The 16853-nt window shown below is 42.0% G+C and overlaps 1 protein-coding gene across 1 annotated transcript in view; it reads left to right on the forward strand.

Moving 5' to 3' along the window:
• Positions 1-8452: 8452 nt before the first annotated feature.
• Positions 8453-16853, forward strand: part of TCERG1L (transcription elongation regulator 1 like) — a 228077-nt gene continuing 219676 nt past the window's right edge. The window contains 4 exon segments of the mRNA XM_074959139.1: positions 8453-8680; positions 8683-8946; positions 11116-11262; positions 12146-12326. Coding sequence (XP_074815240.1) covers positions 8534-8680; positions 8683-8946; positions 11116-11262; positions 12146-12326 — 739 coding nt within the window. The 5' untranslated portion in view covers positions 8453-8533.

Below are 16853 nucleotides of genomic sequence, written 5' to 3' on the forward strand. Positions count from 1 at the left end.
TGGGTATTTTCTTGAATCTATGAGGTCTGTGGTGATGCACACTTACAAGTATAGGGTGCGTTGAGTAGTGCTGTATGTTCCATAGTATGTGTGGTGAACTAATGCAGATGAAGTTTATTTTTTTTAAAAATAAATATTTAGTGGCTGACAAAAGCATTGGGGAAAAATGATGTGCAAATAAATATGGACAATACAGTACAAACTTCAACCACAAATAAATTGAATGGAACTTTACATTTAGAAAGGCAGCAAACAGCTCTGTCCATTTCAGTGCAGAATTGCAGTCCATTTTGGCTACACATACCTCAACCATGACTCTCATAGATCAGTGTATGTGAAGCTGTGGCTGTCCTTACTGTCCCCCAGTGTGCGGTGGTAGGGGGTAGGGATTCAACTCATAGTGCCAAATAGACTGTTGAGGGATGTAGGGAGCTGCCACCATGGAGCTTTCCAGGGACTGAAAATGGTGGCAAGTCCTTGATTGTTGGACCTGTAGGGCAATTGGAGTTTGTATCATTTGTGTTTGCTGCCTGACAAGCCACATTGTGTCCTGGAGCATCTCCCTGTCTTGATGGGATTATTGGGTCTTTCTCCACATTCTCCTGTCCCCTCTATACCACTCCATGCCCCTCCAGTGTTGGCCTGCCACACTCTTGGTTTGTGGTCCAATGCAGCACTGGCTTGCAGAACCTTGCTGAACATATATGCAGAGTATATCCATTAAAGTTTCATTGAGATCTCTAAGGAGGATACAAGGGATATCCCTCTGTACATAAATAAGCTGCTCCAGAAACTCCGTTTAATCCTACAGGGAATTAAAACCAGATAATAGTTCTACCTCTGTTTGTTGTACCACTACCTATTCTCATACAAGTAAAACAACGAAAATTAATAGATATGTCTTTGGTAACTTGGGATGGGCAGGCACCATCTTTACATTTGAATATTGTAAGGCAAAATGCATGCACATGCTTACCTGAGGTTTCTTTCCTTAGAATGGGCTTGTCTATGCTTAGCTATACTGCAGAGTCTCAAACAGATTCTGGCTCAAGGCATAGCCAGAACCCCTACCATGTGTCCCTCCTCCTGCTCCTTGGAGTTCATGGCAGAGATCTATGTCTCGGGCTCCACTGAGGTATCCAAGGTGGTCTGCGCAGTGCGGGCAGGGCCTCCACCAGGTATGGCATGCAACTCATCATGGACTGCAGCTCAGCACCAGATTGACTGTTGGCCTTCTGGTATGCCTTGTTGCAATTCCTTCACATTTACACAGCACTGCTGCTGATCCCCATTGTACCTTTTCACCTGCATCCCCCGTGCAATCCTTTCATAGAAGGCCACAATTCTGTGCCTGCACACCCTCTTCTTCCCATAGGCCCAGAAGATCCAATACCTCCTGTCTACTCCAGGCTGGAGTGTGCTGGAATGTGTAACCAGCATGGTCTGTTGGGTAGCTGCACACAACAAGGGCAAGCTGCTCTTTGTGCTCACCAAGATGGGAAGTCAGGGAAAGGCATTTCAAAAATATGCAGGATGTTTTAATGTCGGTGGGTTTCCAGTTTCCATGACTCCTGTGCAATGGAGTTCACAATTGTGACAAGAGCGATATGTATCAGGTGTTATGGGATAGCTGCTGGAGGACTGTTAGGGTCAACATAGGTCACGCAGTGTTTACATTCATACTGCATTGACCATGGTATATTAGCCATTGCTCAACACCAGTTGAGGTGGTGGTTTTACTGCAGCACCATTACAGGGTGCTTTTGTCAATGGGATACAAATTAGAGTGTAGATAGATGCAAAAATAGGTCGACAGAAGGCAATTCACACTGACCTAACTTTGTAGCATAGACCAGGCCTAATAGTCAATTGTGTCAATTACTATGTTGTTGTTAGAAAGCACAAAATAACATTAAGTCAATTGAGTTGTTTATTTGGCTGAACATTCTGACACCTCTTTTGGGGAAACAAATAACGCCTCCTACAATGGGATTCATTATTCCTACACTGCTGTGGAAGGGGGAAGAGCATGATTCTGCATAATAAGAGGAAAACCTGCTCAGACTTGCACTCTTCCATGTATCAAAAACATCAGATGAGAGCCTCATTCCCACTACAACCCCATTTATGCTGATCTAGTCTTTTTGAACAGTGCAAAGGGGCAGGTACCGTAGAGGACATATGTAAGGCTGCCTCCCACTGACCCTTTCACTAGTTCTAGAATGGAAACCAACCGGGGGCAAAAGGGGTGTATTGGGAGTGTGGCTGCAACACACAACATTGTGTAACCTCCATAGGCCCCAGGCCTCCTTACTAACCTTCCATCTTAATAACAGACCAACTAGCAGCATCGTTATGAATTTCCTCTAGCATGAAGTACTGGACAGAGATCCTTTTGAAGATAGTTAATGTTGTTAGAATAGTTGAGAAGGATTACTACTGCAATGACCAGGGGGTTACCATACCCTAAGGAAGGGAACTCATGTATGGGGCATGATGCCAAGATGTGGAAATTATACTCAGATCTTTCTTTTGGTTATGCACGGCACTCCACCACTATGCTGGCTTCATTCAGTTCAGGGTGCACAGTTTTGTCAAAAGGGTGAATTCAGTCCAAATATTCTGAATATTAGCTTTATAGAGTAGGGTGTGAGTTTTCCTGTCAAGCCCTATTTTGTTGCTGGGATTGTTCCCTAGTAACCTCTGGGCATCTGAAAGTTGTTACTGGGAGGGAGGGGGGTGTTTGTTTTTCTCTGCTTCAGCCAAACTCAACACCCTTGCCACTCCATGGATTGATCAAGAAAGGCAGAATGAGAACAGTGTAATTAGGATTTTCTAAGGTGATCAAGCTTTTCACTTCTGCAACTATCTCATCCTCCACTAGCCTGTAGAATGACAGTACTAAATTTCCATAAAGCTGAGTCTCTTGAATATCGGCATGTTATAAAGCTGCTACACAATTAGATTGGATAACAACCAAAGATTTTCCCAGGTATAGAGAGGAAAGGCACATCAATTTTATTTGATTTAGTTAGTTAGTTAGAGAGGAGGAAGCCTGAGTGAAAAAGCAACCGATATTTGTGTGTGTGAGGGTAGGCTATAGAATGTGTCTCTTCTACCAAATGATGCACTATCATAGACTTTATCTGATCAGCTAAAAGCAGAAGTGGCTTTCTCACCTATCTGTTTTAAACAAAGCATTCTTGTCTAAGATCAGCAAAATGTTTGGTTGGGTATGCTGATATTTGTAACAAATTAAAAACAAGACACGTTTCTGGTATTTAACAGTGTATACTAGAATCTTGCAAGAGTTTTCCTGAGATAACAAACCATAATAACATGTGAGGTGTGGATTATTTTCAGGAGGAGGGGGAACGAAGACAAATACAAACAATTACCATGTAGCATGACATATCGTGTACCTCTATCCCCCACACCTTTATGTAACATTAGTTCAATATGCTAACTACAACTGTCCCTCTTTTTATGGAAGTGAACCTTAAAATTACATCTTTATTGATTAAATTTTCCCTCCCACAATCCAGATAGAAAAGAGAATACATATACAGAACACAGAAGGTAGTAAAGAGCAATGCAAAATACATATGGATACACATTTTCAGCTTGATGGCACAGGGCCTTAACTATACCTCTCTGTCACATGGTTACTGGCCTCTTTACAAAGGTGCATGGTCCAATTTACCTGGACTGATTAAGTTGATCAGCTGGGCTTAAGGGAATGCACCTGGGCCTAGTTAAGTGGAGATTGCTGCAAGTTGGTGTTGGTAGAGGCCTACAGACACTGCAGGGAGAAAGAAAGCTCCTGCATGGCTATGAGTTAGCAGGGAGAAGATAGCAGCATGGAAGATTTGTGGAGAAGGCTAAGTTGTAGTCTGGTGGAGAACAATGAGACAGACTCTTGCAGAGGAATGGCTTTACCTAACTCTGTACAGAAGCAAACAATCATTTATTTGTTTGAATTCTGAGGCCAAAACAGACCTTTGGAGAAGAGGAGCTGTGCTCATCTTGGGAGTGAGGTGAGAGAAACGAACCCTTAAAGAGAAGACAGATTTGCAGGGAGGAAAGTCCTAGCTGAAACTGGGATGAAAACTTTGTAAGTCTGAGCCTTTTTTGAAAGATTTTGGGGGAAGCCTTAGTAAACTGGACCCCAGAAAGAGGAATGTTTTGAACATCCGGACTCTGTGGACGTTTCAAGGGGTGAATTAGCAAACTAAGGCAGGCCTCAGTAGAGCCATGCAGGCTAGCAAGGGGTATTGCAGAGCAGGTATGCTCTTTGACACTCCCATGAACATTAATGGTACAGGGAAAGAATTTTTGTTTCAACCAGGACTACAGACTGGATTCCTTGCTGTGTTCATTCTAGCTATCATTTGACCTGGCTATCTGAGGATTCCTCTTTTGTAAGGATAATCCTTTGGAGGGGCAGAGCTGGTTCAGTTCTATACAACTGTTTCCTCCATCACTCCAGGCATAAGGAGTATTCCCAGAAAAAAAGGGGTATGGTTGAGGCATCCTGTACACCAGCAATTGGGTAATGGAATAGCCCTTTGGCCCATGGGTTGCTGGCCACACTATAGAGAAACTTCATGATATATCAAGGATCAGACTGGTGCTTGGCTATTGCTAGAATCAGGAGAGCACAAAGATGGGAAAATCTTTACCCCAGTCCTCCAACTACACTGAAATATTCCGGTTGCAATGGAATATCTAGCCTTATGATTTTGGTTTATTTGTAGGTGATCTGTACCCATCTGAATAATAAAACTGTTTTTGATGATTAGTATCTGGTTTTTCTATAGATAATCTTGGACTCCCTAGTGATTATTTTTAAGAAAAAATGTCGATCTGTGAGATAAAAACCAAATACCCACAATTAGGAGTTGAACAGCATCCTTTTCAAATAGAAAAAATCCTCAGAAGAAACAACCTCTCCCCTGAGCATAAGAGAGAAATATGTTCAAAGAGAACTATGGTTCTTTTCAACTTTTGCTGTTTATGGGAGAAAATAACTTGTGCTATCCACAACTCTATTTACTTATTTTTTTTTATTAAAGATCACTTGAAACCTTGAGAACCTTATAATTATCTTACACTAACCCAAAAGGTGCAAAGAGGAAGAGAGTGCCTCTTAAAAAACCAGAATATGCACAGACAATGTCTGTTTCCCCCCCCCCAAATCACAGCTATTTTACAACATTTACTACTAACCAAGCTCTTCACCTGCTATTTCACTGTAATACTGAACACCTTGTGAGTGAAAGAGACTGAAATGCTGGTTTTAGACCTCCTAGGTCTACTGCTTTTTCTGGCTCTGGCCTCAATGTGGGATGTTAATATGAAATGTGGAGTGGTGTGTGTACAAAAAAATAACTCTGGCACTAAAATATTTAAATGTTCTCTTATCTATATGTTATTTCCTGACCCTTACTATGTGCTTATGCCTTGCAGGGAAAAAGCAGTCAGTTGACTTAAATGACTGAGCAGCAAAAAGTCTAGTGGTTAAAGTAGATGGAAACAGGAGGGGAGCTTTCACTGCACCCACCAGAGAGGAAGAGGTGCTGTGGAGGAGGGGTGCTTGCCCAAGCCAAGGAGGAGAGAGAGTTAGAGAGAGAGAAAATGCTCCTCTCTGCTTTTAGCAGGGGAAGAGGAACTCTGGTTTCCCCCTACACACACTTTCACACTCCCTCTTTCTTAACCTCTGATTAAATCAACACACTAAAATTTGTCAGCCCTCCACCACTCCCTTTAAATTATCATCAAAGCTTTAAATGTGACCACAGAATATCTGACGTTTTCATGTGTTTATCTTGAAGGTCTAATTTTAAAAATATGCAACAAATAATGTTGTTAGCAGCATAATGTAGAAGCCCTCCTTTATCCTTTGGAAAAACATAGCAGATAAGTCTGAATAACTAGTGGCCGTGGATATTATTTTGTTTTAGGAATAGTGGGAGTGCACTTATGTGTTTTTAACTGATAGTGCCAATAGAGGTCGGCGGTGCACCAAACGTGCTGCTGAAAGTGCATTTCTTTGACAGTTAAACTCTTGATACGTTTGTCTATAGTGGGAGCTGCTCACTTGTATGAAGAAGAAAATAATGTTCACGGGGGATGATATATGTACTAATGATCAGAAAATAGACCCATATAAGAGAACATGGCTGAGAGGCTGAGAGTTTGGAATGCTTCTGGGTGGTGGTGGTTGGGTTTTTTTAAATGAAGCTCCTGACTTTTATGGGACTATATATATTATTTGGGTGTTGGACTACACTCCCCCATCTATGTATGGAGAGAACCCTCTGTGTTCAGATCTTCCCATGGGGTCTAAATTGCCTTTACAGCATCCTTCTCCATCTGCATTGCACTTCTGAAGGTTGAGGCTAGGGGAGCAAGGGAAGTTGGAGGTGCATTATTCTCCCATCAGTTAAAAAAATTATGAAAACATTAATATAGCATGAGGCTGCATTCACTTTTGTGCAGAGAAGGGGCCAGAAGAGGTAGGGGTAAGGTGGAAGGCAGGGGTGCTCTGGAGCTGCCATGACTCTGGGCCTTTGTGTAGATGGTCCTGTGCCTTTGACAAATTCCCTGATGGGTGTGGGTTCTGGGAACTAAATATCTTCTGCAAGAGAGATAATGGAGGGAGAGGGGAGCAAGGAGATTCAGTCGCCTTGACTGGCGGATCTGAAGGAATGTTCGCCAGCCCTAAACTCTCTCCTGCATGTTTTTGATAGGAAGGAGCAATTTCCCGTTCTTCATTTTGTTAGAGGAGGTGGGCCTCTCTAGGATACTGAAGACTTGTCCTCACACAGGCGCCTTCTCTACAGCAGTATCTAAAGTACCTCAGCCCAAACTTGGACACACTCTAGGGGCCAGGTTATCTTTGCTTTCTATTGTAATCTTTTCCTGAAGTTCTTCAAAGGCACTGTACATTCTAGTGAAAACTTAGTTCTTGGCCTGTTTGCTGTGTCTTTTTTTATTTGATTTGTATTATGGTTTAATATTGTCCTATTGTTCATGGTGCTATACACACAAAGTAAGAGACCGTCCCTGTCTCAAACAGTTAGTAGTCTAAATAGACAGACACAGGATAGAAGGGAAAATGGGTAAAGAGATGAAGTGGCTGTGGCAGGTCAGTGGCAGAGCCACTACGAAAACCTAAGAATCCTGGATCCCCATCCAATGTCCTAATCACTGGGTGCATTGCCTCTATCAGTAACTGTGGATAAGAGTTTTTAAGATCAGCCACTTGTTGGTAAAAATGTTCAGTGACTTGTAGCAATGTCCAGTCCCCCAGGAACTTAGCACTTGCTTAGAAAATTATAAGCAGGTGTGTTAAAAGAGAAAATCTCTGCATCGAACCCAGACTACCTATAACTAGAGCTAGCTGGAAATTTTCCAGTAGAAGGTTTTGTTTTGTCTGTTTTGTTTTCCCATAGGGAAATGCTGTTTCATCAAACCATTTATTGGAAATTTGGCAATTTTTAAATTTTTTTTTATAAGGGCAAAATGTTTCATTTCAGGATGGCATTTTTCAAGCTCTGAAATGACTTCGGTCAAATCTTCTTAAACATTATGTAATATAACGTGTAAAGTCAAAATCAGAACAAAACATTTCAATTTTGGCGAAACAAAACACTGCCCTTGACCCCCCCCCCCAACAATTTTTATGATCACCCCAGCAGGAAATCTTGAACTTACGTTGATGTTTTAACTTTTGTTATTTTTTCTTTCCCTGGAATGAAATGAAAACACGTCGCTATTTCTGTGAAAGGGAAATTCTGACTTTCCACCAGCTTTTCCTGTCACCCGGTTCCTGGGGTGATGATCAGCCAGCGGGTTCCTGGTGGGCAGGGTGGAAAGCCCCTTTGCTCAGTGCCTGGGAGCGGAGTTCTCCTGGGAGCAGGGCCCCGCTCCGCTCGCGTCCCCTTCTCTGGGGAGCTGACGGTGGAAAGGACCGAGTGCCCAGCGGTCTCCCCTCGGGGCACCTTCAGCCGGGTTATCCGGGTGTGTGTGTGTGTGTGTGGGGGGGGGGGGGCTTCTACTAGAGCTGGGACCGGGCCTCCCCGCCAGCCCCCTCTCCCCCTTCTGCCTCCCAAGGCAGAGGAGCGGGCTCCAGGCTCTCCCTCCACCCCTCTGAGGCAGCGGCCCTCGGGTGCCCCCCCCACCCCCCGCCGCCTGTTAGCCCAGCTCCCCTCCTTTACACATCTCCCCCCCTTCCTTCTTTTTCTCCCACCTCCCCCCCAGCCCGCGGACTGAGCGGCTGCCCTGGGCTGTCCTGCCGTCCGCACACAGAGCTGGAAGGAGTTGGAGGGGACGTTGCCGGAGACCGGCCAGCTGCGCCCCCCGCCCCCGTAGGTGTCTCCTGCCGAGCTATGCATCAGCAGAAGGGGAGGGAGGACTGGGCAGAGGGCGGAGCCTGGCAGCAGCCGCCCCGCTGAATGGAGGGGAGTTTCGCTCGGCTCTGGTGTTGCCGCCGCCGCTGCTCCAGCCGCCAGAGCGAGCGGGGGCACGGATGGGCATCGCCCCCTCGGCGGAGCTGTCCCGGTCCCGCACCCGCGGCTGCCTGCCCCTGCGCGTCCCGGCGGCGAGCCCTGCGAGCGGAGGGACGGTACCGTACCATGTAGAATGCTCCCGGTTCCGAGAGCCAAGCGGCAGCAGCCTCTCCTCTGGCAGATGAATGCAGAGCCCCCACCTCCTCCCTGGATTTGGATGGTCCCGAGTGCGGCTGGGGTCTTCAGGATAGGTGGGGCCGGGGTGGTGCCCCCTCCACTTCTGCTCTCTTCGCCGCATCCTCCCCACCCTGCTCCTCTGCTCCAGGGGCTTCCCGGCTGGCAAGTCCCCTGCGAGCCTTTCCTGCCTCTGTCAGTGCCCTCTGCGCCAGATCAGCGCCCTGCCGTGCACCAGTATCCCTTCCTGAATGGGCAGGTAATGAATGCGGTTCCCCGCTCCTCCCTCCCCCCTCCCTCTTTCCCGATCGGGGTATTGGACTCCCGAAGTGCTGCTAGAATAGCACAGCCGACTTGATCCACGCAAGTTCGTGCGTGTCATTTTCAGGGTCAGTAAAAAAAGCCATGCTCGTGAGGCGCTGGTTGGGGGGGGGGGGCGCAGAGGGAGGGGATGCGGTGATGACTGCCTGGGCAGAAAGCCTAGGGCAGAACTTTTGCCTGCTGTCCAACGCGCGGTGGTGCTGAAGTTGCCCCGCACAGCCCTGGTTGTTGCAGACCCACACAGTTTCTGCGCATCCGTTAGTAACTGCCTGCACCGTCTGTGTCAGACTTCAAAGGCAGGGGGAACCCGCATAAACTATTCATCGGAATTTATTTCGGATTCCGGACGTGTGGCTTCGTACTTAAGCCACATACCGTGTGTGTTTCTACGGACTTGTGTGTCTGAAAACGTATAGAACCGCAATCCCTGCGGCCAGACTCCAGTGTGCTAGGAGTTAATGTTCTGTAAGTGTCTGGGCCGTACAGTTGGTCAATGGCATGCCCCAGTTTGCGGGAGTTCGAGTGTAAAAAGCTGAGGATTGAGAGAGCAGAGATTGCGTTGCAAAGAGAACCGTAATGCTGGGGCTGAGCAATGAACAGATTGCTGATTTTGGTCGGTTCCAAAGTGTATTTGTTCCAGGAAGAGGCATTTATTTTCCATAGAAAATCATCTTGTTTTATAATTGCTGCGAAAGAGCAGGCTAGGAATAGCGTTTATTATCCCCATTTAAATAAGGGGAAGATAAAGATATAAGGGTGTCTTTCATTCAGCCAAGTAACTCAAGCCTGTCTCTCCTTCTTGCTTTAAAACAAAGTTGTCTTGCCATTTTTAATATTGGCCTACTAGAAGAGATAAGGCATTGATCACCTGAACAGTCCTATTTTTATAATGTTTGTGAATGTCCCATAAGGCTTTTCCAAGATCCATCATATAATTTAAAAAAAAATACAACTGGATGCTGTTGCAACATGTTTTTATGTTGTTGTGTCAGGATGCTGCCACTAGAGGTATTTAATGTCCAGGAACTAGATTTTTTCCCCTTAATGTTTAGAAACCTGCAATATCTTTTTCTTAATAAAAGAAGGGGGTGGGGGATGGCTCATGCACTGGCTCATTAAGGCTTGTCTTGTTCATCCTTTAACCCTCTGATCTTTTCCTATTTGCGATGGAAAAAGCAGGCTGGTAATGAAGGGGCACTCTAACAATATAGGCCATTAAATTCAGTTCTCCTATTTTGATTTTTATAGATAGATATACAATAGACGCTAAGATGTTTTGAACCATATTAATGTAAGCAATACATCTCAGTGGTGCTTTCTGATAAATGTTTCAATTTTTGTCAGTATTGTAAGGCCACTTAAAATTAACTTTTGCTGGTCAGCTTTAATGGTCATCTTAAATTTTAATGTATTAGATATTAATAGCTATGTTAATTTCATAGTAGTTTAGCACCTCTGTTGTATTTTTAATGCTGTTTCACATAAAACTTTGAACTTAATAATCTTAGATTAATTTTGCTTAGAGATTCCCAGTCAAGCATTTTAGCTATGAATGTCTTTTGGAAGTTAATGATTTGAAAGAGGGTGGGCAGGAGAAAAAGCTACATGCTCTTGTGTTTAATGGAAGAATAACATCAATTATTTTGAAGTGGGAGGAAATTTGATTGAAGTGCAGAAATGTTTCTACAATATCAATATATTTGTCCAAAGAATTCAAGAGTCAGGAAATCACATATTCTGCCTTGTCTTTGTTTTTTCCATTGCCTCTGGAGACAGAAACACACACACAATCTTGTATGATGATGTTTTTTATTTATATGTGATTTTTTTTCCAGTTCATTGGTGATTAGTAATAGCATTGACTAGGTACTCTAACTCTGAGCCTTCTATTTGTAGATTTCTATAGCAGTTTAGCTTTGAGTGGCACACAATACATATGAGACTGAACAATAATGCTTTTTTTGAAAACCCAGTGTTTAGACTAAAGCAGTTGCTAAATTAAATTAGCTTGAAATGCACTTTTTAAATGCAGTGTGTACAAACTTTGGTTGATTTATTGTAGAATACTTTTCATTAATGTAATTTTGTAATTTCTTTTTTTTTTAAGTGGATGTTTGGAGCTCATTCTCCAGTTATAGGATTTTCACCTTCTTCTAGTGTGGAATTTGTTCCTATCTTCCCACATGTATACACATCTACTATTCCACCTCATGCCAGGAAAAATTGGAGAGATAAGAGACTACCTAATTGCAAGGTAACTCTGAGCTTTACATGGGACATTTTTATATTAAGATCTTATCATAACAACTGGAAAACATTGAGTTTTGTAAACTGTGATGGCATGGACAAGGTCAGCAATCTGTCAAGCAAAAATCCTCTCGAAAAATTAATGCTATAAAAAGTTGATCAATAAATAGGCTGTTTCTGAAGGTATAAGTCAGCAGTTCTCTTAAATAGTGAAAAAGACTAAAATAGCTTTAACATTAGTTCTGTATTAAGTCAGGTAAAATATGTTTGTACCACCAAAAATAATTGGTTTTGATGTGTTTTCCATATTTTGGCTACTTGCAACACCTTGCTATTGACTGCACATTTATATAAATTTGTTAGAAATGGACTCAGCAGCTGGAATCCCGACAAAGCTGAAGTCAATGGGAGTTTTGCCATCAACTTCAGTGAAGCCAGGATTTCACACAGTATTTGCAACCTCAGGCCTTGAAAATTTAAGCATATGAGTAACTTTTTCACCTCCTCCATCTCTCAGCCCTCACTGGAACAACCTTGGGCTACCAAATGTTGTAGATACATTTGTTCTGCCATAGCTGTCTCTGGGGTAGGATTGGCCTTGTTCTTTCATACTGTGGGGTTTGGATTTTTTTTTTTGGCAGTACTTCCTAAACTGGATAGTCCCATTATGAGATAGTTTGTTTGTTAGATAATCACACCCTCCCAATAATTAGGAAACATAAATCAATCTAGTCTTATAAGACCGTTCATGATTTGAGACATGATCTATGCTACAAACGTGTATATATAGCTATAAGAGCTTGAATCAAAGACATAAAAACCAGGAAAACAATAAGCAATGAAACTATGTTATCTTCAACTTCAACATACTTTTTATTTATCCTTGGCAGATATATTTAAATAATGCATTTGCTCTGGATTCAGCATGGATACATCCTGAGGAATCAAGAATCTTCCAGGGACACGAGAAGCCTCTTTTAATGACAAATCAAGTAGCTATGGCTATATCTAGGCCAGCTACTGCCTCAAGGCCTCTTCCCACGGTGGTGTTAACACCTCAGCCGATACCAGGTTAGTAATAAATAACTGTGAACACTTTTTTTCACTATGCATTTTCATTCTATTGATCTTATTTTTACTTTAGGTAGTGGCTTCAGTCCTGCATTCTTTTCTCAGGCAAAATTCCCATTTTGGTTGTAACCTTGATAACAAGGTCCAGAACAAGAACATTTCACCTTCTATTTAAATTTTAAAAATGATGTCAAAAGAGAAAGTATAAACTTATGGAAAATTAGAACCCAGATTCCTTAGCAACCAGCAATCCCACTCCATTGACCTATGGTATAGCCAGCCCAATGATGACTTGGTTTATCTTCAAAACACACTAATGAGATTACTGACATAATATTTAATGTGTAATTTTAACATCAGTTGTTTATTTTTAGAATTTGATATAGTCTGTGTATAGACAGTTAGTTATTAATAGAACACTAAGTGATCCATCAGTTCATTAAAACTAATTTATGCAAGATAACATGCATGAAATAAATTCCATTAATCTACATAAATAAGTATGTTACAGTTGCCAGTGGTCCAATAATATATGTGCTATAGTATAAATACTATAGTTTATACCTGGAAAAGGTCAGAAAATGTATTGCTGCAAAGATGGATGTGACTTTTCACGAGTATTTTGTTGTATTGATCTAACACACTGGCTGCCCCATAGAAAACACTAATAAAGATAATTGAAGCACAAATGTAGATACTCACATTAAAAAACAAGATACATTTTAAAACAAATGTCTGTCTTACTGAGATCAAAGCTAATGCCATTTTAAATAATGGCAAAACCATAGCTGCCCCCAGCCTTCATTATTATGGAATTGTTCTTAATCTGAAACTGTGCTGTAGACAGGTAATTTTCTACCTTCTTGTATTTTCTCAATTTTCTGCGACATGTAATACGGCAACATTCTTTTGGATAATGCAGGGATTCATTATGAGGGGAAAAATCCATGTTCTGTCTGTTTTGCCAGACTTTTATTTTAATTATCAATTAATCTTATCTAGCGTTTAGGAATTAAGCAGAATATTGCAAATGATTTCTGTATTTCAATGGTTTTAATAATACTTTACAATAAGCTGCCTTCTGTTCTTGTCACTACTAATTATTGATCAACTTTAGTGCTGTTCAGCTTTCCATAATGGATGATAGGGACCATAAATAAGTATACTGATGGGCAAAACAATTATACTGCTTATGCATCTCTACCTGGATGACTTTTACTTAATTTGTGTCCCCAAAATGTATGCATTGTTTGAAGTTTATATCTGTGGCTGGCTGCCATGTTGATGGATGCTTTTATAAATGCCTGATGGAGTGTATTTGGAAGTAAAATACTGGTTCCCACATGCATTGCTGCTCTAGGAACTGGTAGCATTGATATTTTTTCCCTCTGACTTCTGTCTACAAGTACCTCCCAGTAGTAATACACAAAGAGGGCCTACTACTGTAGTGCTAAATTAAGTAAAACTTACATTAATGTAATTAAATGTAAACTACTGGAGTTAGTCTGCTCCAGCTCCCATTGAAGTCTATGAATGAGATTTTGAAAAGCAGCAAAATGAATTAGGTGCCTAATTCACATTGATTTTCAATGAGAGTTAGGTGCCTAACATACTTAGGAGCTTTTGAAATTCCCACCCATTAAGAAATACCTTCCCGCTACTTACCCCCCTCCTCCGACCCTCTGTTAAGTTTATTTCTATGCTGGGGACTGGAAATGCCATGTTTGCATTTCTTGGAGTTTCTTCATCATTCTTTTATCAAAGGTGGATTTGGGGCATCTACCTCTATGGTTGTGGATCCCCCCAAGATCCTGGACCATTAACCACAGGCCTGGGCCATCTACACTAAATTCAATGAGGAGTTTTTCCTGAATAAGTACCACAGGATCAAGTCTACTATTAGCACTCAAATAGACAAACAGGGTCAATCCTCAGCTGGAATAAATCAGTATAGTTCCACTGACTTCACTTTCTCAGCTCTTGTTCTTGTGCTGTGTGTCTGGCAGAAGTCTCCTGATCATGCTGAGTTTCTCCATTACAAAATCACTCTTCCTTCATTTAGTTGTGCCATCTTCTTAGCTCTACTTCTCCTTCCTCAGTGAATCTGATACCTACATTTCCAGCCATCTTTGGAGTCTCTCCACAGGCCCCTTCCTGCCTTCCCCTATACCATCTTCTTTCTCTGTCACGGCATGCACCATCATCTCCTCCAAGTTGCTCATACACATAACCTGGGTATCATCTTTGACGGCCCTCCCAGGCCATGTCTAAAACACATTGCTACTTCCTACACAATACCTCTAAAATCCAGCTTTCCATCTCTCCAAACAGCTAAAATTCTCTTCCAAATTGTCCTCATTTCATGTTTTGACTATTGTAACCACCTCCTCTCTGGCTTGGACTACTGCACCTTTGCCCCCCTCAAGTTCACTCAAAATGATCATCTGCCTGGCTCATTGCTCTGCCCACCTCATGCCATCAGTGCTTTCAGTGGCTCCCTTTTCATCTCCACATCAAACTTAAGCTTTTTGAGTTAAATCCTGTCCCCACTGAAGTCAATGGGAGTTTTGCCATTGATCTCAATGCGGTCAGGATTTCACCTCTTTGTGTTCACCTTTTAAACCCTTCACCACATTCAGTGATGCTCCCCTAATAACTTATCATGATGCCAGCCCCTGCCTTTATTTCTGCAATGTTCTCAGCTTTTACTATCCACCAGTCAGCTTCACTTTCAAATACCTTTGAACTTTCTTCTGTTTTGCCCTTTATGCAGAAGGAAAACTCCCTGGTATAATTAAATTTAACATTCCTGTAGGGGAGAAAATTCCAAATAAACTCACAACAATGGCTTTTAACTTCAAGAAGGGGCATTACACAAACATGAGGAAGCTAGTTAAATGGAAATTAAAAGGTACAGTCACAAGAGTGAAATGCCTGCAAGTTGCATCAAAACTTTTAAAAAACCACCATAATAGAGGCTCAAACTAAATGTGTACCCCCACCAAAAAAACAATAAGAGGATCAAAAAAAGAAACAATGGCTAAACAACAGAGTAAAAGAGGCAGTTAGAGACAAAAACACATCAATTAAAAACTGGAAGTAAAGTCCTTTTGAGGAAAATAGAAAGGAACATAAACTCTGGCAAGTCAAGTGTAAAAGTATAATTAGGCAGGCCAAAAAAGCATTTATAGAGAAACTAGTATAAAGACACAAAAACTAAAAGTGCATCAGAAACAAGAAATCTGCCAAATAATCAGTGGGACCACTGGACAATTAAGGTGCTAAAGGAGCACTCAAGGAAGACAAGGCAAATTAATTCTTTGCATCGGTCTTCACTGCACAGGATGTGAGGGACATTCTCACATCTAAACCATCTTTAGGTGTCAAATCTGAGGAACTGTCCCAGATTGAGGTATCAGTAGAAGAGGATACAGAACAAATTCATAAACAGTAATAAGTCACCAGGACTAGATGGTATTCACTATTGCTTAAATCAGTCTCTGTACCAGATGACTGGAAGGTAGCGAATGTAGAGTTGATTTCTTTTTTTTAAAACTCCAGAGGTGATCCTGACAATTACAGGTCAGTAAGCCTAATTTCAGTACCTGGCAAATTGGTTGATTGAAACTGTGCTAAAGAATAGAATTATCAGACACATAGATGGATATAGTATGTTGGGGAAGAGTCAGCTTGGCTTTTCTAAAGGGAAAGTATACTTCGCCTATCTGTTAGAATTCTTTGAGGGTATCAACAAATATAGACAGGGTGATTCACTTGGTATAGTTGTACTTGGACTTTCAGAAAGCCTTTGACAAGGTCCAGCACCAAAGGCTGTTAAGCAAAGTAAGCAGTCATGAGATGAGAGAAGGTCCTCATGATCAATAATTGTTTAAAAGCTAGGAAACAAAGAGTAGGAATAAATGGTCAGCTTTCACAGTGGAGAGACGCAAATAGTCTCCCAAGAATCTGGGACCAGTGCTGTTCAACGTATTCATAAAACCATATGGAAAAAGGAGTAAACAATGAGCCGGCAATGTTTGCAGTTGATAACTTTTTCTTGAGTAATTTTGTAAGCCCAAAGATGACTTTAAAAAGTTACAAAGGGATCTCACTAAATTGTGTGACTGGACAACAAAATGGCAGCTGGAATTCAATGTTGATAAATGCAAAGTAATGCACACTGAAAAACATAATCCCAGCTCTCCATGCAAAATGATGGGGTCTAAATTACCTGTTATCACTCAAGAAAGAGATCTTGGAGTAATAGTGAATAGTTCTCTGAAAACATCTACTTCTTCACACAAAGTACAGAAGAACTCATTGCCGGGGATGCTGTGAAGGGGAAAAGTATAACTGGGTTTAAAAAAGAACTAGATAAGTTCATGGAGTATAGGTCCATCAATGGCTGTTAGCCAAGATGGTCAGGGACATCCTTGCTCTGGGTGTCCCTAAGCCTGTGACTGCCAGAATCTATGACTGGATGATGGGTTGGATTACTTAGTAACTGTCCTACTTGGTTCATTCCTT

The sequence above is a fragment of the Natator depressus genome, chromosome 7, assembly GCF_965152275.1.
Source record: "Natator depressus isolate rNatDep1 chromosome 7, rNatDep2.hap1, whole genome shotgun sequence".
In the NCBI taxonomy this organism is placed as follows: domain Eukaryota; kingdom Metazoa; phylum Chordata; order Testudines; family Cheloniidae; genus Natator; species Natator depressus.